This window comes from Echeneis naucrates, chromosome 3 (genome assembly GCF_900963305.1).
Source record: "Echeneis naucrates chromosome 3, fEcheNa1.1, whole genome shotgun sequence".
NCBI lineage: Eukaryota > Metazoa > Chordata > Actinopteri > Carangiformes > Echeneidae > Echeneis > Echeneis naucrates.
The window spans coordinates 25,051,412-25,078,769 of NC_042513.1; the positions used below are offsets into that span (position 1 = coordinate 25,051,412).

Consider the following 27,358-nt stretch of genomic DNA (forward strand, 5'->3'; position numbering starts at 1 on the left):
CAAAGTGGCGCAACACAGACGCGTCGTCGGCTCTTTTGGAGTTGAAACCGTTTTCTCTGCGAAGATGGATTAAAAAAAAAAAAAAAAAAAGGGGATGCTGCCGACTTCGGTGAAAAGTAAGACTTATTTTCAAAAAACAATCGTTGCGTAATATAAAATTCACTGAAATAAAATAATGCAAGTAGCACTTTACTTATTCGTCCCAACCTGGCTAACTTTTTGGCATCGAAGCGTTTCGGGAAATTTACAATTGACAAATGGTTGTGTTGAAGTTGTTGTCGTCGTTGTTTTGGTGGTGGTGGTGGTGGTGTGTGTGTGTGTGTGTGTGTGTGTGTGTGTGTGTGTGTGTGTGTGTGTGTGTGTGTGTGTGTGTGTGTGTGTGTGTGAAGTAGCCATTTGTGTGACATCAGCTCCAGCTGGCTTTAATGGCGACCTGCGGACTCTCGTGCACTCAGCTCGTGTTGATATCAGGCCCGGGTTGCACGTGCCTGGATGGTGCCCACAGCGTCACGATAATGAAGGAAACAGCTGGAAGTCTGCAGAGGTTGAGAGGTGTGTGTGTGTGTGTGTGTGTGTGTGTGTGTGTGTGTGTGTGTGTGTGTGTGTGTGTGTGAGAGAGTGAGTGAGTGGGTGATATGCAGTATTGATTCAGGGCACATGGTGAATAAGAGATTGTTGGATTTTTTTTCATTTACGAAGTAAATGCTACATTGCTTACAAATTTCATCCAGTTTTTTTAAAGACTTCAGACTCAACAACCAGAGAATGTCGACTAAGCAAGTGTTGGAAATCGTGTCGTGAGGAATATGGGTTGAGTTTTTGTGTTAATGAAATGGAAAGACAAACACTCACTACATTCTCACTTGTTTGTCTCTAGCCCCAAACAGCCAACCCAAAGTGATTAGCATACATTATTATAATTATCTTCAGGAACCTGAGTACAGAGAAAGAATTAGCTATTTAAAAAGTCCTTTACCAGAGTTAGAGATGTAGTTATCACTTAAATGCTAAAGTTAGTTGTATTTGTATTCTTAAATTGCTCACATGTGACCACTATGCCCATTTTCCTTTCGTTATTCCCCCCCTGGCATTATTTGAGGATTTCTTCTCTCAGGCACTGGTTTCACATGGATCCTGTTTTGCTTGGCGACAGCGTGAGACGCATTGGTATCATCAGCATGTTGGCTGTGAATATAGTCAAACAGAAATTCTAGGGCAGCCACATGATTTTCCAATAAAACAGGACAGAAAATAAAGCGCTTTGAGTGCAGCTGAAACTGAAAGTACAATTGTAACTGAGAATGGTTTCGTACCTGTTTGGACATATTTTTATCAGGGAGTGTCAAAGGTAATTGACGTAGCGAGTGATAATGTAAATACTACATATGTGACTTTGCATGACAAGTGAGCCACCAGGAACTTTGTGCAGTGATGTTACTTTTGTCCCCATCATTCTTCTACTTCATTGTTTAGTTTGTGATTTGAAGTTTGGTGGAGATTTTGTGTATTTTTTTTCCATGACTGAAAGGACTTAACTACATTAGAAACGACCCAGTGGACGCAAAATGTTGTGCTTAGAATTGGATTAATTAGTGTCAGGTGTGAACAAAATGTCAAGCAAGTGGTCCTCGCTGTAAATGGGCTCATGTAGATGACCGACTAAAATAAACTAATTATACTCTATACAGAACTAATAGCAGCCCACAAACAAAGCACATGTGAGGTAACGTGTGAGATAACGTGTGAGGTACCACAGGCGTTACAATTCAAGGGCAGGCTAAATATCACAAATGAATTCACACACACATCATGAACCTGCTCACAAGCTGGGAACCAACCGCACTAAGACGGGTATGAAAACGGCACACCACACTGACTCAGTGGTTAGTAGGAGGCGCTTACCCTCCAAAATGCATTTGAGTTCTGCATGAATGCATTTTAAACAGTCTTTGTATAGAGTGGTTTGTGCAGTTGGAGCCCAAGTGCATTTCGTAGTAACTAGCAACTAGGATTACCTGTAATTGGTTGATGGTTATATGTTATGTGCCAGTTCTGGGATCGACTCTCAAGCTATTCATATGATGCCTGTAACAGAACATCTAAATGTTGAAAATTTGGTGATTAGAATATTATAGTCTCTATAACCTGCTCTCACTTGCAAATCACATTTTAGTCTAAGAACTCAAGTTTGCTGAGGTGTATTTAAATATGACAATCCTGACGATATCTTCAATGTCACATCTGCCCGCAGACCGAACATATACTGTACATGGATGCTGTGAGTCTGTGAAGCCACAAGATGCAGGCAATGTCTGCCCATGAGTAACTTCATGTATTAATGAATTCCTTTCAGTGTTCAGCATTCATTTATTTGTCCTGAGCATTTTTGGTATTCCCATAATAAAAGATCTTTTTAAACAGGCCAAAATAGCAATAGTTTGAAAACTCTTTTAATCAATGAAAGTAATTCAAATATTTCCTCCAGACTGACACACTGTAAAAATGTCTTGTGCCTTTGTATGCCTCTGTGTGCATAGCAAGTCAGCATATAATGACTGACCTGGGTTAGCTTCTGTCATCTTCCGCTGGTCTGTGGTTGCAGAACACATACACACGTACACGCACACACAAACACTAAAACACTCAAAGGCCCTCATCTGCCTCTGTCCCGAGCTGTTGAAATTCTATCAGCTGTCTGCACCTCCCACACATTCTGCAGCGGCAGGGCAGGCAGCTTCATTGGTTGTGGGGGTGGGGTGGCGGGGGATTGAGGTGTGATTGTGTGTGTGTGTGTGTGTGTGTGTGTGTGTCTATGTCAAAGGGGAGGGGGTGCAGGAAGAGGCACATGCTGGTGGCTGGCGGTTGGTTTGCAGCAGCTGCTTTGCTACACACATGAAAGGCAGTGCTGATGGATAATTGACAGTAGCACATTTCTGACAGACCCGTCAAACCCTAGACATTTTGTTGTCAATTCTATTAACCAATAAGTGTGTATCAGTGATGAAGGGATGGGTGATGCATATTTAAAAAAAAAAAAAAAAAAAGATGTGATGGGAATAAAAGCATTTATTTGATAAGTTGTTCTATCATCACAAATTGAAAAGGCTTCATCATTCTCAGCTCATATAAATTTAATGAGATTCAAGTATGTTTGCAAACTTTAAAATTAGATTAATTTAGATGGTAAATTGTATATATTTCAATATTTGATTATGTTGTAATTAATTTGTTCTTTTGTTCTTCTTATTGCCAGGGACACAATATAATGGACATGCTGTAGCTCTGTAGAAAGAGAGGTTCATTGGACCCACTTGGATCCAGTGCTGTTCCAAAGGTTCTAGATACTCTCTGGGCTCTGCCATGGACTTCTTTGATGATCCCAACCTCTTTGTTGGAGGTTTGGACGGGCTGGATGAGGATGCGTTTTCCTCGGCACCATCTCTTGTGGATGAGCTAAACCTCAGTTCTGACTTTGAACCTCTCCAAGTGGAGCCTTTAGGCCCAGGGAAACACCAAGACATAATGCCACCAGTTTCTACCCAGCAAGTAATGCCCGCTTACAGTCAGCAGATGGATCACTACATTGGCATGAAAGCACAGAATCCTACAGGGCAAGCCTTTTCTGGTCCTGGGGGCACAGGCGGTGGAGGCGGCGGCATGATGCGAGAGCAACATGGCCAGTACCACAACGCTGCCATGAGCCAAGTACCTCAATCCAATGGGCTGTTCTGTAACAGTAGCAGTCCAATGTGGGCCAACCAGAATCAGAATGGGAATATGTACCACCCCATATCCCAACAGCAGCAACAACAACAGCTATGTCATCAGCAGCAGCAGCATCAACTGCACAACCAGCAACTTCATGTCAGACAACAAGTGCAGCAGCATCAACCCCACCCCTGTCATCGTCAACAACAGGAGCAGCAGCATCGGCTGCAACAGCTACAACAGCAACAGCAGCTGCTCCACCAGCGCCAACACCAACAAATGAACACACAGACGATGACCCTGCAGCAACAGCAGCATCACAATTTCGCCTTTCACCAGGAGACTCAGAGCCAACAGCAAGTTCATCATAGTCAGCAGCAGGTTCAGCACCAACTGACTGTAGGAGGACTAAGGTTTCAGTCGAGGCCTCTGCCAAATAAGTCTTATTTAGATAGTCAGAATGCTTCTCTGAGTGGAACCTGCTTACAACAAAATCAGCCGCAGCACAGTAGGTACCAGTTGAGTCGGGGTGGCCAAGCCTTCTCTGGCTCAGTCCCAGAAGACCCTACTCTGCCCTACCCGATGCATTCATCATCCATGGTTCACTCCCTGCCCACATGCTCAGTCAGCTCTGCCAATGCTTACCAACCAGCTCAGTACCCTTCTTACCCTGGGGAGCCAGAAATGCCCTCTCTCAATCAGCGGTCTTTGTCCTCAGCCTCAGTATCCGGGCCCTCCACCACCACTGCACCTCTCACTTCCACAGTGCCTGAGCTTTCAGGGACAGTATGTCAGTTTCCATCCACGGGAGTTATGAGTCAGCAGCACACTAGGATCCCGGTAAGCCGTGCAGGAGAATGTCCTTTCCAGGCCCTACGTTGTTCTGGAGATACCCAGGGTAACGGCAGGTCGTCTGAAATGTTTGGCGAGTCTATGAGCTGCTACCCCAGCATGACCAGCCAGATGCCCTCTGAGCAGCCTCAGAGCTGCGGGGCTATCAACACTAATGGATACAATGCTCTGGGAGATAGCCTCCTGCCATCCGAGGGTCAGCATGGCGACTTGGAGGGGCTGGAACCTCCGGACCTCCTGCCTGATTTACTGCCCCAGCTGGAGGCTGCTCTGAGTCAGCAGGATGACTCCAACTGCTCCTGGGCCAATTCCAGTCTGGAGGGAGGACTTCAGCACAGGAAACCACCACCTGTTGAGTACAAAGAGGAGAAGGTAATACAATTTTTCAAGAAAATATCTGCTTGAATTTGTTTTTTTTGGGTGTGTGGGGGGGTCCTGAATAATGTGCAGGCACCTGAATATTTTTGGCATATTATATCAGAGTAACCCCCTGAATCTGATATTTCCTCTGTCCCTCTCTAATCTGTGTAAACAAGGAGCAGGCTGTCCTTTCCCTCTGTTTTTTCCTGGTTTATAAATCTAAGAAGTGAGGGCATGAAGGTTGAGAAATTGACTATAATTGAAGAAATAAATCATTATAAGTGCTTAGTGTTTTCTGTGCTAATGGAGAGTGTTTCTCTGCTGACATTATGAGAATTTATGTGGGTTTTTTTTCCCCCAGTACATAATGGCCAAGAATTCAGTTACTCATGTAATGTTTAACCAACTAACTATCCCAGATAGAACATGTGCTTTTCTAGTAGGAGACCTATAATCAGTGGTGGAGTGGGGGAAGGTGGAGAGGCGGTACCTAGAGCCATTTGAAAGCTCTCTGAAAATGATAATGGTCTGTCCAGCCTGGCCTGCTCGCTGCACTGACAGCAGGTCAGACCTGATTAGGCTAAGAGTGGCAGGAGTGTCTTCGGGACTTAGCTGTAAGCATACTTAGGGCTATATCAAGATGTGGGTCAGGGCAAGCCAGAGGCACTTGCACACTGCCTCGATAGAGTGTGGGGGAGGTTGCACGCTGTTGTGGTAGCTGCCACTTTTTCTCTGTGTGTGTGTGTGTGTGTGTGTGTGTGTGTTTGTGTGTGGATGAGTGCATGTGCACGTGCAAGAGTGGGCGGGTGGAAAAGAGCGTGGTGAAGGAGAGTGGTAAGTAAGGTGGGGGGAGGGGGGTTGGGAGATGGAGAAAGCAGTAGTTCATGGAAAAAGGAGGGAAAGAGACAGAGAGGAAGAGCATGAGAGTGAGAAAAGAACCGAGGGGGGAGGATGGGAGAAAGCATTAGCTGGCTGTAACAGGCTTCGGGCGGTTCCTGGACCTCAGTTGGCTGGTAACTTAGCAGCATCCACACAGCCTCTTGGCCCCACGAGTGACACATGACCAGCAGCCAAAGCAGCAGACGTTTCATTGTGGTGTGCACACTCACATCCATGTGTTCCCTTTTGGTAACGTTTGCGTCAACAATGTCATTATGAAAACAGTATATGGTATGTTTTACCAACATATAAATCTGTTTCAGGGCTGTGTGGACAAATGTATATATTAATGATTCACATTTCTTCTCATAGGAGCACCTCACATTTTTCATGGCCCACGACTATAAAAAAACAAAAAAACAAAACACAAACCAACCTCTCTCTTTGGCACTGACAAAACGGAGGCGTTGTTTGACATTATCTCACCAACCCTACCTACGTTTTTTTTTTTTTTTTTTTTTTTTCCCTTTGCATCTGCACCTACCCTAGTGTGCCAAATACATGATTTACAATTTTACAGTAGCAGTTTGAAACCGAACCTATGCTCACCAGCCAAAACACAACCTGTGTGCAATATGCTGGTCACCCTTAACCAGAGCTCATCCACACTATTTGCCCATCTGCAAAGGTCCTTGATTGAATTGGGCTGTGAACCACAGCCATACGCATGAGCCTCTCCCTGTCTGTGTCAACATCTAGCCCTGTGTTGATGCTTACAGGCTGACTGTGCTATTCATGTGCACTGATGTGTGAAGAGCCTGCTGATAGTGTGTTTGCTGAACAGGCAAGGCATCAGGGGATAGCTGCCCACTCTTCACTCCCCCACAGTGAATGTGGCTAATTAGGATTTCCAAAGGTTGTAATGGTCAGCCGCAGCAGTGATGAGCAGTTGGGTTTGAAGATTGAATAGTCGTCCCAGCCGGCTCTCTTCAGTGGGTTAAATTGAGTAAAAATAATGTCTTGGGTGCTGTTGCAATGGATCTAAGTTTAAATGAACAGATATGGACCTCTAGCCTGTCCCATCAATCATTTCGTCATTTCATTTCACTGTTTGGGGTTTCCTCTGAGGAAGTAGTTCAAGCTCACAGGCATCAATCACAATAGTGAGACCCACATGAGCTGTATGCCACTATAACGCTTACGTGTGCTTCCAGTGAGTCAGCAATCAGCCTTTATTTTAGGAACTGGAGACTGACATGTTTGAGGTTTGCATGATTAAGTGGAAGACTGAATGGTAATGTATGGATGGAATGAGTCATATCAAGCAGTTCTTCCTACTGCTACCACATTATGGTTGCAAAATTAGGCAAGGTTGACCAGGGGAGGAGGGGACAAAGAGGTGAAATGTTGCCACCTATAGATGTGAAGCCAGTAGCATGATCTTACATGGTATTCTTTAAAAATGGTTTGTGTCATATTTGTCTTTATCTAGGTTTAAGTTTGTATTTTCCTTCTTTTGCATTCTTGATCGTAATGTCTGAATTTGGATCTGTTAGACCTACATATGGCTACAAATTAAAACTATGTCTCCGAGGCAAAAAGGAAAAGTGGTTTCAAAGATTTATGGGGCAACATGAGCACATAACACAATTTACACCCGTGGTACTGAAAGAGGGTGATCGCTACCCTGATTACAGGCCCGGTTTTTAGCCGCAAAGGAGCACTCATCAATTCAAAACTGCCGTGGTCCATCACCTTCCTGTGCACAGACAAAACCAGGTCAGAAAATGGAATCCAGAAACCACAGAAAATGCTACAATCTGCGTTACGCAGCTGTTGGATTACAGCTAAATTTTTGTCCTACTCCTTCCAATTTTTTTTTTTTTTTTGTTGTTGTTTGTTTTTTAAGGTTGAACAGTTTGGTTTTTTTTTTTTGTTTTTCAAAGTTGCTCTTTAGCCTCCCTAGTCTTGTGGAATTGGGTTTTTCCCTTGAGACGTCACATCTGCCTCTGCTTTTTAATTTATGCTGGTTGATCTATACCCCTTATTTAATTGTGATGACATTTGAATGCCAGGCCAGGGCTAACGATTGACTTTGCAGAATTTTGTGCTGTTAGTAGACCCTGCTGTTTGTTATTTTCATCACATGAAATGCTGATGGTCTGGGCTGATGCAGCAGCTACAACTAACACTAACCCTAACGCCCCCCCCCCCCCCCCCCCCCCAGGCAGTATCATTGACCAGATCCCTCTTCTGGGGCTGCCTGCATCGCTGGTTTAGATTTATTACCAGACTTGCTGCTCACCCTGCTCTACCCTGCCACGGCCCAGGATCTGTATCGTCAGTAAGCAACTTAAGGGTATATATGTGCTCTTTCCTGCGTGAGTGTGACATGTCAGCTTTGTTGCTTCCCGACCTCTAAAGTTTATATAACTCCTAGCCACCCAGCCGACCAGACTGGGAAGGCAAAGCCATAATCAGCCCTGAAACCTGACGCCGTGCATCACCCCACCACCCACATGTGCCACACACACACACACACACACACACACACACACACACACACACGCACACACATCCCTGGGAAACCTGCTGTTTTTGTGGTCACATGGTGATAGCCTGTCCCATTCACGCACTTTGCTTGATTACCACCCCCACCAGCTATACACAACACCCCCCCTTCCGACCCCTGCAACCCCCCCCCACCCTCTGTCGCCTGCTCTGTCAAGTGTTCTGTGTGTTTGCATCCGGCCTCATTTGCCTGTCTGTTTTGGAGGCCTGCCAGATGAGGGCGGGACGGAGGATAACGAAGGGTCAGAGGTAAACAGGAAGTCAGGCGGTCTATGCTGCAGGCGGAAGGGGAAGGCTCTGTGGAGGAGGAGGGGGAGGCGGGGGAGGAGCTGAGAGGGGGCGGGGGGAGTTACACTTGGATTGACTGTGTCAGGAGCATGTGGGAACATTGCCAGCCCAAACTGCACAGTAGGTCTGAATTTAAAGTATGCTCTTTTATTGTGTTTGTTCCTCTTCCTTTCTCTCTCTTGCCTCTTTCTCTGTGGATTAAATGGCTTTGGAGTGTTTTTCAGGGGTGATGGATGGGTGAGTGTTTGCTCAGTGGTCCCAATGTGAAGGTTTGTGTGTGTATTTGTGGCTGGAATGTGAGGCTTTTTCGGTTGTGACGTTAGGCAGCCTCTTTGAACTTGTGTTAACCTTTGACTGGCGCTGAGAGGGAAGCTGGGAAGGTTGACAGCCACAGTGTCTCAACAGACAAAGACCTGAGTTTGAAGAAGACTGCATGAAAACCACTTTTAAATTAGCCCCAGTGCAGGGTGGAATAGAGGGAATTGGAAAAGGCTTGAAGGGGTAATGACCTTTTTGCCCTTGTGTTTAAAGCTGACAAAGTGGCTGTTGTCTAGTAGTAGGAGGAATGCTATCTGGGAGAATCTTATAATAAAATGTGTTTATCAAATGAAGCTCGAATAAAGTCGATGGGGCTCCTTTAAGTCTGTCCTCTGTCAGGCTTGCCCTGTTTTAGTTTGGCTGCAGTTTGACTTTGACAGAACATAATATCAGTCATGCTGTCTGCAGTGACAGCGGTTGGCTGACTGGTTACTGATTTGTAAGTTCAGCAAACAGGTTTGTGTCACTAGGAAGTCATCAGGTAGTTGCTATGGACTCCAGTGTTGTAAGATGAGACTTTGTTTGTCGAGTATTGTTTTATTTATTTTACAACAGACAGTTTCTGTTGACAGGACAACTGACCTGTTTAATTCACCATTCATATTTTTCAGGAAGACATCTATAATTTTTTATTGTGCAGTAGAATAAACACTGGTGTCACCGTCTAGATTTCCAAAAAGGAAACATTGATTAAATAATAAATAAAGCTTACTTTTGGTAAGCTGAAATATATCACTAAAGACCATCAACTCCAGTGCTTCAAAAGGAGTTCTTTTTAATAAATTTTCACTAAAAGATGAAATTGTTATTTCATTCAGTTTTATAATCATTTTGTTATTTCTGTTAACGCGCAGGTTTCCTGGGCCTGGAAGAGTAAAACTGGACCGAACAATAACTTTTTACAAACGCAAACCAACTGAGTCCAAAGCATGCCCCTTTAAAACCAAATCTGGTCTTATTGAAACAAAGCTGAAAAAAGTTTTCATGTTATTGTACTTTTAGTTGCAGTGGTTAAGTAGTGAAGCTGGCATGGAAATAGACAAAAATATGAATTTAAATCAATAATGACACTTTGTCATAGATTTAAAGAAAGGAACATATTACTCTCCTCACACCTACAGTTTATACTTTTTCTCTCCTCCTGCAATCAGCCATCAACATGATACGTTAATGACCTGAATGGTTATTTCCTGAAAAAATGAGACAAAGCAATGATAAAAACCAGTCAATATAAAAAAGTAGTTTCTGTAGTGCTGTGTATAATTAGGTTTTAGTACAGCCTTTAATCTTGTTTGTCTTCATCCATTGACTTTTATTAAATCAAATTAGCTTTTTTTTTTTTTTTTTTTTTTTGGTCATGCTTTTAAGTTCTATTGCTTTTATAAGCTACATTAACTTTTCTTTGCTTTTCATCAACATGTGTATTTGTCATCACTCGCTTCTTGCTTTGTCTGCTCTGTCTCGCAGCCCAGCAGTCACTCCGGTTGTCACGATGATTGGCTTCTCTTTTCATTTATTGTATCATATTTACAACCACAATTGAATGCAATGCCGTGACAGAAGAAAAGTGAAACAATCCAGCCTGCCTCTGACAGCCTGCTCTCTAAAATCAAACTGTGGCAGACAGCAGTGACTGTCTCCCTCTTGTTTGTGCCAACAAAACAGTCTGCAGTTTGGCTTTGAGTAAATAAATAATCCTTCATTGATTTACTGCGTGCATTTGAACATAAACCTACCTCTCCATTTCAAGGTAATATCTGATACTTTGTCAAAACAGGAAAACACCCAACCTTCCTAACAGCGGCCTTCTAATTTATATTGCTTGCTCTTTATTTTTCTTTTTAGAACATTTTCTTCCCATGAGGAGGGAAGCCCTGATTGTTGTCTATTAGTTGTCTTCTTTTTAATGGTGGAAAACATCCTGTGTGCCTGCTCTCTGGCATTACAGCGGAGGGTGACTGCAGACACCTGCCTCAAACTAAGCAGGAGGAAGTAAAGGGGGAAAAAAAAAACTCCACTTCATCAGTTCCTGAAGGCTCCAGGTCGTCTATACACCCGGTCTGGCTTGCTTGTGCACAGACCTACGTAGCTACCGCTGTGTGTGTTCCTCTTTACACAGGCATTGGCCCTGCTCTGTCTTTGCACTGCTTCAATAATGAAGGAGTTGTAAAGGTCTGGCAGTAAGCCCCCTTGCTGAATTCTCCTCTACCCCATCCATCCCTCCCTCTCTCTGTCTCTGTCTAGCTCTCTTTTTTTTTTTTTTTTTTTTCACCTCCTAAGGGACCTCCTCTCAGCTCCACTCTTGGGTTTGCACCGATGTTCCCATTAATGAATGGCATCATCCAGCTTGTTTTGCACAGTCTGGCTTCACTTCGCTGCCTGGTGCCTGACTTGCGGTGCAAGCTCTGATTCAGAGAACAACTCAGAGCTACCACTGTTAAGGACTGACCTTAAAGAAGAAGCGTCGCAATTTCGCTTGCAGCACATCGTATAAATAAAATACCTGAAAAACCTGCAAAGTTCAATTTGCAAAGCATATTTCATTCCTCTGGGGAAGATGAATCATACAACACCTGCAAAACTGCCATTTCTTTGGTGCCTCATTCCAGAAACAAATAAATATAAGGTCTCATCACTAGAGGTGGACATATCTAAACGCAGAATATTGAACAATGTTTGTTTTTAACAGAATCCTCTAGTTTATTGCACCATAGAGCTCTTTTCAATATCATTTCTATTGGTTATGATACTCATTGGAGCTGAGATCAGAGAACCACGGAGCAGTTCATTGTATCATCACAATTTACCTGATCCTGGTTCAGCTATGACTGACATTTCTTGCATTTGAAGGTACCAAGGTGTGCCAGTATTTGATTTTACACTGCAGAGCTGCTTAAAATGTGTTTGAACAGGAAAGGAGCCACATTGGTATTGCTGGTATGTAAAATATGGGAGTCATCTATCGATTGTGAAGGGTGAACCTCCGTGAATGGATGGCCTCTTGCTTTCTCTTTGGCTCGTGCTCGCTAGTGCATGCACACTGGGTTAGCCCTTAAAATATCATCTTAAATCTTGCTTAGTGACTGCACCCCTGAGCTGACACTAAAAGATGTAAGAAAGGCAGATGCCCTACATAGAGGTAACAGCACAGTCATCTTGGTTAGTGGACCTGATTGACTTTGGATTCTGTACAGCTCTCAAATCCAAGTCCCAACTGCTTTTGTGTGGCCTTTCTTCAGTACAAGTCATTCAGCAAAATGAGCTTTGAAAGGAAAGTTTGGTAGTTTTGAGACGTTACCACCCAAATATCTGCTATTCTTTAAAACTGTTTTACAGTCTTGTATTTGAGCTAAATGACAGTTAGAAACACACAAATTCATGGCAGCACATTTAGATTTGGCAGTTGAAATGGTCATTTGATGCAACACACTGTTTGTTTGCAGTGTAGCCAGTTGAGGAGAGATGATTGAAATATTTACTTGATGCAGCTTTGCCGGTTTTGAAAACACATTTTAATGATCACTGCCTGTCACATTATTCTGAGCGTCTTATATTCCTGTGACCTTCCATTTGAAAATAAATTCTCTCATATATGAGAGGTGTCTCATTCAAAGATGGCAGAATGTTGTTTTGTTTTGTTTTGGTTTTTCAAGCCTTGCATTCCTGCTCTCTGGCCTCATAGTCACCCCCTAGTGTTAAATTCGGCCCAAACCAGATTAGGACAGGGTCCAATATTCTGTTTCTCTAATACTTCCCATGAAACTGAAAACTGCAGGAATGGCTGGTCAAGTCAAGTAGCTGACTGCATAGCAGTGAACTAACAGTCTGCCTTTGTTTGAAGGAAGTTGGAAAGCAGCTGGGAGCAGGGAGTTAATTGTATCTGGCGTACAAATTTTTGTATTATTGGACTTTTTCTTCCGTTTGCACTTTGAGCAAATTGGCATTAAGACACATTTGAGCAGGGCAGTTTGTGATGCAAAGGATTTATTGCACTTGAATTTATATCTGGATGTTGCAGAGAAACAACACACATCTATCTAAAGAGCCTGACTGTAATAAATAAACGTTTTCTAACAACGAAATGTTAACTGAGGTGTTCACCTTTTGTCCTGTGATCTCGTGTCATCGCATTCCTCCCTGCACAGTTCATCTGCCTGGCTCAGTTTGGCTGTCTGGTCACAGGGGAGGAGGCCAGACTCCGGCATCATTTGGACTTCCAGCAGCTCCTCTAGAGGGCACCATGCTCAGCCCAGTTGCTGTTACGCTTGGTCTTGGCTAAAATATCATAAATGCATAACATTGTATTTAATGAGCAGAAGAGGCATTGTTGCGCATCGCGCTTCCTTTAATTTATCAACTCTGCTTTTGCCTCACACTCCAGTTTGGCTGCAAGCTGCACTGAAGCTGTATGCCAAGTGAGCACAGCTTTTTTTTTTTTTTTTTTTTTTTTTTTTTTATTGCAGCTGAATGCAATCATTTGCATTCATGAAGCAACAGGTATGTGATTTGGTTTGGTTGCAGATGTGTTTTAGGCCACTTGTAGGACATTTCAGGCCAAGGCTATTTTCAGTAATTGCAGATACAGAAGGAAGTGTAGAAAATGTGGCAAAAGTTACACTGACGTTGGAGGTGAAGGTTGAATTTAAAAATAAACATTGTGTTTGTCTGTCAGCTGTGCAGTTGGAGTTGTGTGAGTGCAATAACCACAATGTTTTCCCTAAAATTTTATTTTCCAATTTTTTTTGTGGCTGAAATTCAACATCCCAAAAAATATACATGACATGTATTCTATGTTTGTATTTTCTTTTTCTGCCTGTCAGGCATTTACATCCATTTTAAGTTAATGAGTAGGCAAAATGGCTCTCAGAATAAATTACTTTGTTGATCAGCTGTTTATTTGTGATTACTAGACTGTTAGCAGTGCTGGATGTCAAATCAAATTCTCCCCCTGTGGGCAGACACAGGTCTTCCTCTGATGGACATCCAGTCAATCTGACTGAATGAGATAATCCAAAAATACTGCTGATATTTTCAGAGAAATTGAGTCACTGTTGTCGATTTCGGTGACCTGTGACTTGACAAAAGTTTTTCATTATTGCTCACTGATTAAATAAAATGAGCATTAAAAACAGAGAACAGACCAACTTTTAGCTGCTTGTATAAATTATTGCTGACATTTAAAGGCATTTTTAGAAAAGTGAGGAGTCTGTAAAATAATTCAAACAAAAATATAATCAGCAAAAGAAAAGCTACAAAATAGTTTATTCAATTTGTAAATAAATAAAAAAATATAGATTAACAGCTTACAGTATGACTGAGCAAGCTAGGGATCTGACCCATGACTGTGTGTTTTTTATTGGTTTGTGTGAGGATGCTGCAGCAGTCGGATGTGTGCACTAATGTGCGAAAATTGTGCTGCTGTTCCCTAACAATTATGGTTAACCACCAACGTAAGCAGAACCATCTATACAAACAGGGCGTTACCCATTATTAGGTTGGTATTCAAATATTCAAGGCTCAAAGGACCAATAGCCAGATCTGTGCATCGTTTAAAAAAAAAATACCAGATTAGAGAGAGAGGGGAAAAAAAAAAAAACCTTTCACGTCAGACTTCCAGTGCTTCGTCTGTAATGTGGAGGACATTCCAGCTCGCCATGAATTTCATCTCTGTATGAGTGAAATAGCTTTGTGTGGACTTTGAAGCACCGTTGGGTGTCTAGTCATCTTTTCATTTCCAGTCAGTGCATTGCTAGTTCTCAGCTCTCATTTCCCTAATGGTGAGTTAGTGGGGACTCTCATGGTGGTACAGGCACGAAATGAGAGCAGTGGCACACTAATACAGCCCTTTGATGAGGAAGTAATGGGGTGTTCAGAGACAGACAGACAGACACCTGTGCCTCTGCAACCACCCTACCCCCCCCCCCCCCCCCCCCCCCCACACACACACACACACACACACACACACACACACATTTTCTTTTCTTTTTTTTTCCTCTAGCTTGCTTCCTTTCAACAGCTCTGCTGCTCCCCTCCCCTTCGCCTACTCTTCTCCCCTCCCCTCCTCTCTTCTTCCTATCCCCTCCCTCATCTGTCCTTAAAGGAAGGACCGCCCCCCCCCCCCCCCCCCCCCCCCCCCTCACACACACACACACACACACACACACACACACACACACACACACACACACACACACCATACAGAGCTGCCAGGCTTGTTTGCATATTAACCGTTCAGTTGCCAGGGAGCTGTGGGCTTCATGCCATGTGACTGTTGAAGCATGTGTATGTTATTGACTGAGAGTCTCTTGTCTTTTTTTATTTATTTAAATTTTATTGTTTTGTTTTTTGTTTTTTGTTTTTTTTTTTTATACTGCTTGTTTTCTCACAAACAAATGAACGTCTCTGTTTTACTGCTAACAGCCTTTATATGTTAACTAAGTTACTGTATTTCAAATAAGAGGTGCTGTGTGTCTCTCGCCTGTGTTACTCACCAATCTGTTCTCTGCAGTTGTGATTTATGTGGTTTGTAGGTGACAGTCATTAACCTGATGTTTCTTTAAGATACAATTCATTTATATTCAGCTGTGTCGCTGCAAATGAGAGGGGTTAAATAACCGTGCACACCTACAGCAGATTTAGAGGAAGTACACCATTTTGTTTTCATTTTGACTCTTTCGAGATCCGTCGCACCGTTGATGTGTGAGCAGTCCCCAGGCCGCTGTACCCTGGTGGGCATTATCTGACAGTGGATTTGTTTAGCTTGGAGAGGATGCTGTTGCTCATCTCCCAGTAAGCATGTGGTCTGCTTTTAAGTCCAAACTCCAAGGCCTGTCCTGGCAGGGGGGGGGGGCTGCTGCTGCGGCGGCGCACACTTGGAAAGCACAGTCATTGTTATGCCCACATGGCAGCCGTCTGTGATTTTTGTAGGAGATGTGAGTCCTTGATAAAGTGTGAGGATTTCCAGAAGCATCACTCCTGTGTGTAGGCAGTGACCATTGGCCTCATCGTATAACCCATCTCCAACCGCTGCCCCCTCCACCATGTAAACACATAAGCACGTTTTGAGTAAGGTTGTCCACACAATTCAGATGCTCACTTGCACAGAAGTTTATTTAGGTTACGTGCATATCATACATATTGTGTCATTCCCCACACACATTCACTTTAGTTTGACAACAGACATGAAAAAACAATTTGTTTAATTTGGTTTGGCCTGTAATATGATAAGCTATACAAAAATAACCAATGGGAGATAAAATTTAATGCGTAGACATGAACAGGGTGCCTTGGAGATATTTGTGTTTTTAAGATTTTTGTCATGTAGATATTGAGTTGGATCCTAGGTGACATTTTGCTGTGTGTCACGTTGTATTTACTGATCTTTTTAAGTAAACAGCCTGAAGTCAGCTTTACCTGTCAGGAGTCATATCGACATCTTGTGTTCTAAAAAGGTGTTGATCTTTAAATTCAATGTGATCATTCAAAACTAAATGTTCTAGTCCGGTAGGTGTTGTTTGTTCCTGCCGTTAGTAAAACTCTTTGGTGAGACATGCTGTTAAAAGCACCCTATTCCCAGCTAAAGGTATGTAGGTCCTGCATGAGCTAGGCAATTCACAAATGCTCATTTGTGTGCAGCTGCATGGAAAAAGAACAGGTTGGTCTGCTCGGAAAGGCGCCTGTCCAGCTGATTTTACAGAATAAATAAAGATCTAAAAGGTACTGGGAGGGGGTCTCTATCAGTAATTCAGGCCTGCTCCAGAAGTGCTGTGCACTGTACCTGGCTGTGGGCCAGCCGCGGATCGCTGCATAATTCCCAATACCATGTGCCAGCCGATGCACATGGCCCCTGTGTCCTGCTGACAGAGGAGTCCCCTGAAAGGCCGACTCGTTCTCCAAGATCTCTTCTGCTACACGGGAAGGGTTACATGTGTTGGACGCATCCCAGTTTCCCCTTCCGGAATTTGTTTTCCGAAAAGCATAACTGCGTGACCAGGACTTGACCTCACAAGTGCACTTTGGACTTTGGAGTGCATTGAAGAAGGCTGCATGTGCCTAATTGGGTTAGGGTTTAGAGAGCCAGCTCTACGGTGCTGTGTTGATATCTTAATGTCTTCAACTTCTTTGTGTCAAGAACGCATTTTTAGCCTTTTGGGATTTTGTTTACCTGTTTGTTCCTCTGCTTCTCTTGGATGATGCATTTCCATAAATAAATCAGCACGTCACTGGCAGTAACCTACATGAGGACAAACAAAGCTGCGATGTTGACAATCTTTTTTGGTGCAGGAGAAATCCAGTACTTTGGGGGTTAAGTTGTGAAAGTTAATGTAATAACTGCTAGCACCATCTGCTGGCCTACTTCCTTACAAAGAGAGAGAGAGAGAGAGTGGGAGCGTGTGTGAGTGAGTGAGTGAGCAAGCGAGAGAGAGAGAGAGAGAGAGAGAGAAAAACGAGTCTGGGTTTTAACGACATCTCTAATATTCATGCTGATGCATTTTGCTGCTTTGTGCTTTCATTTTCCACCGCTCTGCCTGCCAGAATCTCAAGCTCGCCATACACGCCCCAGCCAGGGAGAGGGGGAGGGCAGCGAGGGAGAACGAGGAAAAAAGACAAGTGGGGGGAAAAAAGGAGGAATAAACAACCGGCCAAACAAGCGAGCAAGCCTAACACAAAAGCGTTTTTGTGTATAATAAAAGGATTAACCTACCTTTTTATCCCGGCTGGTGAAGAGGACGAAGAGGAAAGGGCAGAAAGAGCGAGGAAGAGCGAGAAATAAGAGGGAGAACGCTCAGAAAGTCATAGAGAGCGCACACGAAAGGCAGGCGGAAAGAGGAATCAATGAGAGGGGAGGAGAGAGGAGGTAGGGGAAGGCAACTCTGACAGACACACACACACACGCACACAACCGAGTGTGGGAGACTTGGGTGAAGCCGGACGACACTAAAGCAGCACGCAGCAGCAGAATGAGAGCTTCCTGGACTGCCACGCACCTCCTCTACCGCCCACAACGCTGCTCCCTCATCACCCTGTGAAGAGACGGACGAGGGTGAGAGAGAGAGAGAGCTCCCATGCGCTCCTCTTGAGCCCTGCCCGCTGGGGGAGGAGGAGACGAACAGCTCCGGCGCTCTCACACTGCCCGAGGAGAGGAGCTGACCGGGGAAGGAGGAGGAGGAGGAGGAGGGGAGGCAAACGAGGAGAGAGGGAGGGGAGGGGGGGGACACACGGCTGAAGGAAGAGTGAGAGAGAGAGAGAAAACGACTGTGGAGAAGGGGGCAAAAGAGTGAGTGTGTTTGTAAGAGAAAGCGTGAGCGAGCGGCGGAGAGGGGAGGAAAAACCCCGGCGAAAGGAAGGGCAAGGCTTTTGTTAGCCGGTTGGAAAGAGGGGGGAGGAAAGAGGAAGGAGAGGAAAAAAAAAAACAAAAAAAAAAAACAGAAAACACCATGTCTACAGTGAAGAGGCCAAGAGGAAGGGTAAGTGAGCTGCTCTGAGAGCTGGGAGGGAGGGAGGGAGGGACGAGGGGGGAGGAGGAGGAGGAGGGGCCGGCAGGAACTGAACAACCTCTTCTGCTACTGGCTCATGCTGCACTGCCGCCATCTTGAACTCATTGCTGGTTTTTTTTTTTTTTTTTTTTTTTCTTTTTTCTTTTCTATTTTTTTCCTCCTCCTCTCTTCCGTACTCATTGGCTTCGCTGTGTTAGACCTTACTAAAGCAGCATACTAGATGTACACTTCATTTATTCCATAAAACGCTTCCTCTTCTGAAACTCTGTCCAAGCTGTCCTGCACTGTTTATGTAGTGTGTGTGTGTGTGTGTGTGTGTGTGTGTGTCCTCCATGAGTTCAGCCTGTCAGTCACCAGAGAGCTCACTACATGTGGAAATGAGGGGCTGAGAGCAGAGAGAGAGCTGGCTGGCCCAAATGGAGCTTACTCTACCTTTTCATGGGCTTTAATGGTCCCCACCGTTTTCATGGGACTACGTGCTGCTAGAGAGATTGAAATCACTGCAGTGCTGGCAGGCTGTAATTTCAGTTATTTATAGATGTATTACACAGCTGCAGCGCTCTCACTTTTGGTGCATTTTATCTTTTCTGTCCCTCTATCTCTCTCTGTCTCGCTCCCTCATGCCGTTTCTCTGATAGACGTCTTTTTTTTTTTTTAATAATTTTTCCTTCATTTTGCCACCTCTTTCATGTGCCCTCATGTTCTTCCGCTCTTAGGCATTACTTTCATCCCCTCCCCCTCTTTTTTTTTTTTTTTTTTTAACCATCAACGTGAATGAGAACATTCTAGCATGATCCAGTAAATTTCTTCCTAATAGCCTCAGCAACGTTGCACACGTGAAAATCATAATGCAGCTCTTGTGTGTTTGTGTGTGTGTGTGTGCGTGTGCGTGTGTATGTATTTTCTCTCCTTCCTTCCAAATGAATCGCTGATTATTCAACTCCCTGCCCCCACTTTGTTGGTGAGGTTGAAGCTTATTCTCTTTATTTAGCTAGTACTGTGGAGGAAAAAAAAAAAACGCAACCGGCCGCGCCTGGGCCATGTAAGTATACGCAACACATTTTTAGATTAGGTCATCCATTTATGGGTTCCCTCTCCGCTGGGCTGAAGGCCCACCACAAGGCACTTGTGTAGGCCTAACCGCAGTCACGCCATCTATTATTCACATATTATCATGTATCAGCCAGGCTGGATTATTTATGTCTGCAAGGCTCACTGTGACCTGCCACACTGAGCCAGTGTTTACCTTACCTTTGAATAACCCGCTCCACCTCAGAGAATTTGGTTGTATCGGGCTCAGATCAGAGAGCTTTCCTGCCACATGGTTTCACAGTCCCTCTCCCCCCCCCCCCCCCCCCCCCCGAATGAAATGAATTCTGCGAGGAAACCCTGACCTTTCTCACAGCGAGCGTCTTTTTAGAAAGGAAGGCTGAGGGTTGAAGCGAGCGCCGTGCAGAGTGAGACAGGTCCACTCCCCACTTCTGGCATCTGAGATGGGGACATCAACAAGCTCTGCTGTCTGAGTAGTTCTCACGGCCTCCACGGGGTTGTGTTTTTCTGAATGAGTGTGTGATAGCTGCAGCGGTCACATCGCAGTATATTAGTGATTGAAAATGTCCTTCTTTTAAGATCACCTTTCAGATTTGATTTCTAACATTTTTCTAACATTTGCTTGTTTCATCACATGCTGTCTGAACTGTACAACATTGTAATTTCTTCATATGTCACAGCTGCTATGAATTAAAGGCATGTCATCCATGGCTATTTATTCTAACATCATAACACAACATGAACAGATGTTCATGCAGCACACCTACAGGTGGAGAAATGTATGTTGGTTACATTCCTGAAGACTTGCACCTGATTTTATTATGTACTATAATGTGATCATCTTGTTTTGCTTCTCTTTTTCCTTGCCAAAGTTTAACTACGATCAGCATAAATTGTCCTGTAAAGGTCGAATTTATCTTATATTTTCCATTGCTGCCACAGCTACCTAGAGTTTGTGGTGTCAAAGGTAATGACCTAAAACAGGATGAATTCTAAATAAATTTTTCATTTCTTGCTCCGTAGCCTCGAAAGAACGCTAATGGTCCCGGTAGCCAAGTGCGTGTCCTCAGTCCCCAAGTGAAGAGCAGCTCATCGTCCTCCTCCTCTTCCTCGTCTTCTTCGTCCTCATCCAGCTCCTCGTCGGAGAAGAGGACGCCGCGGAGGACGCATCATCAGATGGAGTCAACTCCGCAGGACAAGCAAGAGAAGGCCAACAGGATAATATCAGAGGCTATTGCAAAGGCCCGGCAGCGTGGGGAGAAGAACATTCCCCGGGTGATGAGCCCTGAAAGCTTCCCCAGCTCTTCCTCACAGTACAAGACCCACCGTGACCGCGAGCACAAAGGGAAAACCAAAGCACGGTCCAAAGAGAAGGCTGGTAGGAAAGCCTGCATTGTACCCACCTCCAAGCCCAAGCAGAAGCCCAAGATTGGGTATGTATTCACAACCTTTTGTTATTTCTCTCTGCATTTCTGAAACGCACTATCAGCTGTTAAAAAATAATCCAGTAAAAGGACTTTGATCGGAATACTTTTAGTTCAGTTCGCATCAGAAATACTGCAGCACATGTGCGCATTGCAGGTTCCTGAAGACTAATGTGTTATCGTCATTACCTAAATGGCCAAAAATATTGAAGTATTCAATTCAACATAAAATTCGTGCCACTTCTTGTATTTGAGAAGCTGTAACCAGTAAAGTTAATTCGTTCATCTTCTACCGCTTATCCGTTTCCGGGTTGCTGTTGCCAATCCAAGCTCGCTCTGGGTAAGGGCGGGGTCAGCCTGGACAGGTCTCCAGTCCATCACAGGGTCAACACACAAAGACAGACAGAGCCCAACAACCACTCACACTCAGACAATTTAGAGTCACCAGTTAACCCAAACATGATGTCTTTGGACGGTGGGGGGGAAACCCACACAAGCACTGAAAGGGGCAACCTAACCCACGACAGTTAGAACTACTTTGTGGAAATCAGCTGATCACTTTGGTATTTTCACCACTGTTTATTCACTACTGAATTATAAAATGGCTTGCTGTTTTCATTTTCAGTTAACTTCTTAGCTGCTTTCCATAAAAGAGAGTTGACAGCTTTGCCTTGTGAGTTGGAGGCAAACCTCCTTTTGGATCTGCTCTGCTCAGTGAGTGGCTGAGCGGCCGAGCAGCAGCTAGTTGTCTGGCAGTCTGCTGTGTGTGAGAAGCAAAATATAAGAAAGATATTCTGCTGCTTCTGACTATCTCTTTGGGGAGCCATTGCAGTTGTGAAATCAGAATTTTTAGCGCTAGTTTAGAAATGGCTTTGAAGTGACTGCGGGTTATCATGTAGTCTTAATGAGCCGTGCTTCGCTTACTGTTTCATACTTGTTCAGTTGTCCTAAAACAGCAACAGGAAAAAAAAGTGAATGAGAACTGCATTAAAATGTTATAAATGTGATTGAGAGCAGCAGATAAAGGATTGAAAACAGCTGACAGCAGGCAAATGTGACGCTATGATGTCATGAACATGTAAATGAACGAAATTCAGAGACCTTTTGTGTAAGCTTCAGCTACTCTCCTTTTTTAAAAGTATTGGTTTCACAGTAGTTACACAACAGTTATCAAATACATCTGAATTCAGAAGTAGGCAGACGTAGTCTTTTTCTGATTTATGTGCATAACCTGGGGCAAACGAATAAATGTCACGAAGCGCTGGCAGAACAAGATTTTCAGATGTGCTGTGTTAACACAGTGGTCTGCTCTGATTGAGGGAGGAAAAAAGTACAAATAAAATAAAACCGAAAACGTAATCATATTAACACTTTAAATTGGAGCCCATTGAGTTTGAGATGAGACTCAGGTCGATCACTTAATAATGAAGATAATATTGTTAGGAGGATGCTCATCTTAAACAGGCATATTTAAATCAAACCGCCTGATCTCTGCACTTGACTTGGACTTCCCTTCAAACTGTAAAATATTTCACAGATTTAGCCTGCTCGTTTTGTTGGACTTTCCTGGTGCCATTTTTACTAGCGTACATTTTGTGCCTCTGGTTGCCAAGATGGAAGCTCAAAGTTCAGCCGAATTTACTGCATGCCATAACAATAAACCGGGCTCTGTCATCAGCATAGATACGGGAGGAGCAAACAAAGGCTGCATTTACATGTGAGACAGTACTGCTTAGTATATTCAGTGAAGTAGTGCTGATGTATAGATACTGTAATCTGCCTCCCATCCCCCTGTTTTAACGGCTTCACGCAGTGTGCAGCTGTAGAAGCCACGCCCCAACGCAGGCTATTGAAATATCAGCTGGTGCAGATGTGCGAGGTGTGCCGCACCGGTGTGCCAAAGCGACCTGAAGGAAAATGGGGAATGTTAAGATATTGAATGAATGATTGTGTAACTGAGTGAAAAGACAGGAAGGAAACAAACTAACTTGGTATCGGTGCGGTTTTAGTTTTAAATTATCACCGAGGACACCCGTATTTTTGAGACCTAGTGTGAGAGTGACTGATAATGGTCAACAATGCTATCTGGCTGGCAGCTGTGTTGATTAATAATTAGATGAGCTGGGCAGAGGGAGAAAAGCTCTGTCAAAAAATGGCTTTTGGTTGGTGCGTTTGTGTGTGTGAATGATAATGAGAAAGTTGTGGCACAGCAGATGTTTAGGAGAGATTTAGGACGCATCCGTCATGGTGATACAGTCCCAGCAGCTTTCAGGCTCGAGCTGGATATATTTTCTCTGTGACGTTCGCAATAAGTCAGGCCTCTCAGCCGTTTGCGCCACTGAAGGATCGTTGATGTGGAGGCATCACTGAACAAGCTCGGTTTGAATCACAAAATTAAAGATCCATTTCATCACATAACACTTTTGAAATCAGGAAACTTAACTCTGGTTTGGTTAGTCGTTGCAGACCCAGATCCCTTTTTCTTCGTAACCGCCTCGTATCCGTGGAGACACTTGATGAAACCATCAGCATTTAATCGAATGCGGTCTAAGGTTTGTTAATCATGAAGGGCACTTGACAAGTTGTCTGCCGTCCGTCATTCAAATGTGTCACTGATAACGGTCTTTGTTGTTATGAGGTAATGAGCTGTGTAACCCATTTTTTTCAGTGTAATCATACTTGGCCTACATGCAGAAAAAGCATCAGAGCAGGATCCATGCAGTATAGATGCCTCATATTGTTTCAGGTATCCTTATATAACACTAATTGCACTGTTCGTTGCAGCCATTTTAAAGCGTCTGGAGTTGAACAATCGTGCAGAAGTTTGTACACAAGCCAAGGAATGGTCTGTTCGTTTGAAAGCGTTGTTTTATTATTTTCTTTTTGTTTACTTAAAGCTTGTCAGCACGGTCGAATGCTCTTCGTCTATAGAGGCCAAGAATTTTAGAGCTCAATTAGTAGCCCCAATTTTCGCCTTGGCTATTAGTTCAACATCATTAGGAGTCTGCGCTGAACAAAAAGGAGTCAAAGTCATCAAATACACGCTGTCCACATTATCACCAATGAGCACAAGTCCAATCAGACTAGTTTGTTACCCCGAATACAGCAGATTTTGTCCAAAAATTATCCAAAGATCCCGTTTTGTCGAGCCTGAATGGCGCGATTGTAATTTTCATCGCTTCTACATTTGAGATGCTAAATCATTTTTGTTTTGATTGAGGAAAAGAAGTTCAGACATATAGGCCCCCTCTGCTCTGATGTGGCAATGACCTATAGTTCTGTCCGCATGCAACAAGAAGCTTGTGGGAGTGTGTGAACGTTTCCTCTGAGGTGTGAAGATTCATAGCTGGCGTATGCTAATGGAGCTTTTACTTTTCTACTAATAAGAAACTACACAATAAAGAGCAAACAATTGGTGCATATTTTCTAATGAGCTGTAGTTGGTGATTGAGGTTTTAATAAGCGCCATTGTTTTGACTCTTGCTGACCCTGATGATGTGGAAAACACATTCCGCTAAAATGGAATAAAATGTCCATTTCCCTTTTAATATGTTATGCTGCAAGTTACCAGTTATAACAATTTAGATTTATAATGATCTTTAAAGAAGAACGATATTTGTAACACACCACATGACCGTCATAGTCATGCTGCTCACAGAGGTGATGCAGAACGTGGTGTGGTTCTGCACACAAGACAGGTTTTATTGCGAATTTTTAAGTTGCTCTCACTAAAGCTCTTTTACTGAGGAACAGAATATGGGTGAGAGAATGGGCTGGGATAAATGGGCTGCGGGGATTGATGTTGTACAACTCCTCCCCCGGGTTTCCCCTCTCCCTGTGTCTTGTGCTCTCATTAGCTGTAGCTCATCGCTGCGCTCATTGCCAGTCACAACTGGGTCACAACACTTTTTTCACACTTCTGGATTTGGACTCCCCGACAGTCTCTCAGATCAGGTCTGCACAAATAGCTATCAAGAGCCTGTTTTGTCAGCACTGGGTGAACTCTGATTAGCCTCTGATCTCTGCAATTTCAGTGTGTTTGTGTAAATTCAGGGCCAGAATTATCTAGAAAGAACTTAGCATAAAGCAGCCGGGCAGGTCTGGGCTCTGATTCATGATAAGTCAGACCATGATCAGTCACGGGCTCATGACATTGTAATGTAAACAGAAAAACCACAAACATAAACACTTGCATACCAGCCCGATCACCAGATGACCTGATTATACTCCTGCTCTTAAAAAACAAAAAATTTAATTTAAACAGCTACTATCATAAAACATAACTTAAATTAAGCATATCGTTGTGTATATAATAAATTGTCAACTTTGAAAGAAAGGCACAGTACAAACCCATAACTTCAGACAGTGTCATATCTATATCTGGCCCTGAATACTTTTGGGCACAAGACATGCAGGAGGAAGCACGCAGGACTAACAGAACAAACAGGCTAGCTGTAATACAACACTGACTTAGCTGCAACAGGTGTAATATGGTGACAAGTCCCATGGTGGCTCACCAGCTCTCCAAAAGAAAGTAGCTGCTGCGTTTTTATTTATTTATTTATTTTTTATTTATTTTTTTTTTTCGTAATAATTAGGAGTCCTGTCAAAGCTTGTGTGTCAGTGGCATCATTACTGATGCCTGGGAGTGGTGACCAAAAAAAAAAAAATATCTGTCCATCTTCTGTTATGCCGAACCGCCAACCACAATAAGAGTGTTTGCTAGGCTGCATGCATGTAGCTTAAATCTGTTTGCCCACTGCCGCTTTGGGGCATAGTTGTTGTGCTGGTCATGTAAGGTGATGGGGAAATAATGACAAGAAGCTCCACCAAGAGATTCATACAGGAGTCCTGTTCATAAGCATGCACCACCCAGGATCTCCCCATAAATTATTAATGCATCTCAGCTGCAGAGGTACTAACCTTCCACTAAAGTCATTACTTCAGCCTCTGCTCTGTTGAGGGTGTGTGAAAGCTTTTGTTCAGAAAGCCTGAGGTTTTGTATGCATTTGGTATTAAGTGTGCGTCTCAACTCCCATTGCATATGACCGTTTTTAAGCCTCAGATAACACTATTATACTAATTGTGTGCATACATAAGGCTAGGTTTCTCTGTGACCACTATGCTGTCATCACTACCTAGGTTTCACGTAATTACTAGTGTGTGCTTTCTGCAGTGCTTCACCACTTTTACCCCAGTATCCACTCGGCAAGAAAAGCTAAGGGTCATGTGGAAAACCTGTCAGACTGATGAGAACCATACATGAAAGCATCTGATTAAAATATGGATACACCAGGCGTTGTGACAGGTGGACAGGCAGTGTGACACATCAGAGATAAATGCATTTATGTTCTTGCTATTAAAGTGGTTTAGTATCAAGTGCAAAAAAAAAAAAAGCTACTACACAGAAATAGCCATTGCTATATTACATTAAAGTTAGTTATTGCATAAAATCTTTTATAAAAACCTTTGAATTCGGGATGATAAAATTATTCGTTGTTAAACTGCCAATGTAATTTGTAATGTGAGATATTTGCATTCTTTTATTACATTATTGAGATTTATATAGTGTATTATTTTTCTGCAGTTGAAAACTATGAGATATTGGCCATTTTTGCATTGGCAGAAGCCTTTTTCATAGTAGATGTTTTTACGAAGGAAAAGCACAGGCATTTCTACTTTTCTTCATTAAATGAAACAAAGGCACTGGTATATTTAAAATTGTTGTGTCTCAAAATATTTATGAACAAAAGCCATCTTATTTCACAGAGCAGGCTTGGCTGATCACAGCTCTCTGCAGGCTGGAATTAGCTTTTCGAGGCAGCCTACCTGCTGAAAAATAACCTCATATAATCGTTAGATGAAAGCGCCGTGCAGCTCGGTCCCTCTCTTTTATTTTTTTCCCTCCTCTCCTCTCCTTTCCCCTCTTCCCTTTACATTTTCCCCCCTAATATAAATTTGGTTCTTCTAGAAGGCTCAAAGCTGTTTCCTGCGAGGAGGCATGTTCCAAATATGCTGATGGTACAAAGCAGCAGGGTGGCATGAAAATATCAAACAAAATGGTGCTTGTGAGATCAATTACATGATAGAAAATGGAGGTTTAAGTCTACTGTATATGCTGCAGCATATAGCCGTTCATATTTCAGTGCTTGCCTGCTAGCTGTCTAATCTCTTTTCCTTCATTTTTTTTTTTTTTTTTTATAGGGAAAGCTAAGGCTGTTTTTTAATTGAGTGTTTTCCAAGTTAATCCCTTGCTGAGTGTGTGCATGTGCATGTTCACGTGTGTTGTGCTCGCGTGTGATAAATAATACCGGTTGTGTTGTATGTCTGCGCTGGAATTCGTGTAAATGTACATGTTGTTGTGTCTTTTAGGGGATATGTATCCGGTCCGTTTTTTTTTTTTTTTTTCTT

General features: G+C 43.3%; 1 protein-coding gene across 5 annotated transcripts in view; it reads left to right on the plus strand.

Annotated features, from left to right (window-relative positions):
• chd9 (chromodomain helicase DNA binding protein 9) overlaps positions 1-27,358 on the plus strand; it is a 60,952-nt gene that overhangs the window by 1,030 nt on the left and 32,564 nt on the right. For 4 of the 5 annotated variants that reach the window (XM_029499155.1, XM_029499156.1, XM_029499157.1 and 1 more), the window contains exons 2-3: positions 3,254-4,932; positions 20,547-20,956. In XM_029499155.1, the coding sequence (XP_029355015.1) occupies positions 3,361-4,932; positions 20,547-20,956 (1,982 nt within the window). In that variant the 5' untranslated portion in view covers positions 3,254-3,360. Of the gene's footprint in view, positions 1-3,253; positions 4,933-18,203; positions 18,444-20,546; positions 20,957-27,358 lie in introns of those variants that run through there. The other variant, XM_029499159.1, reaches the window with a different exon arrangement.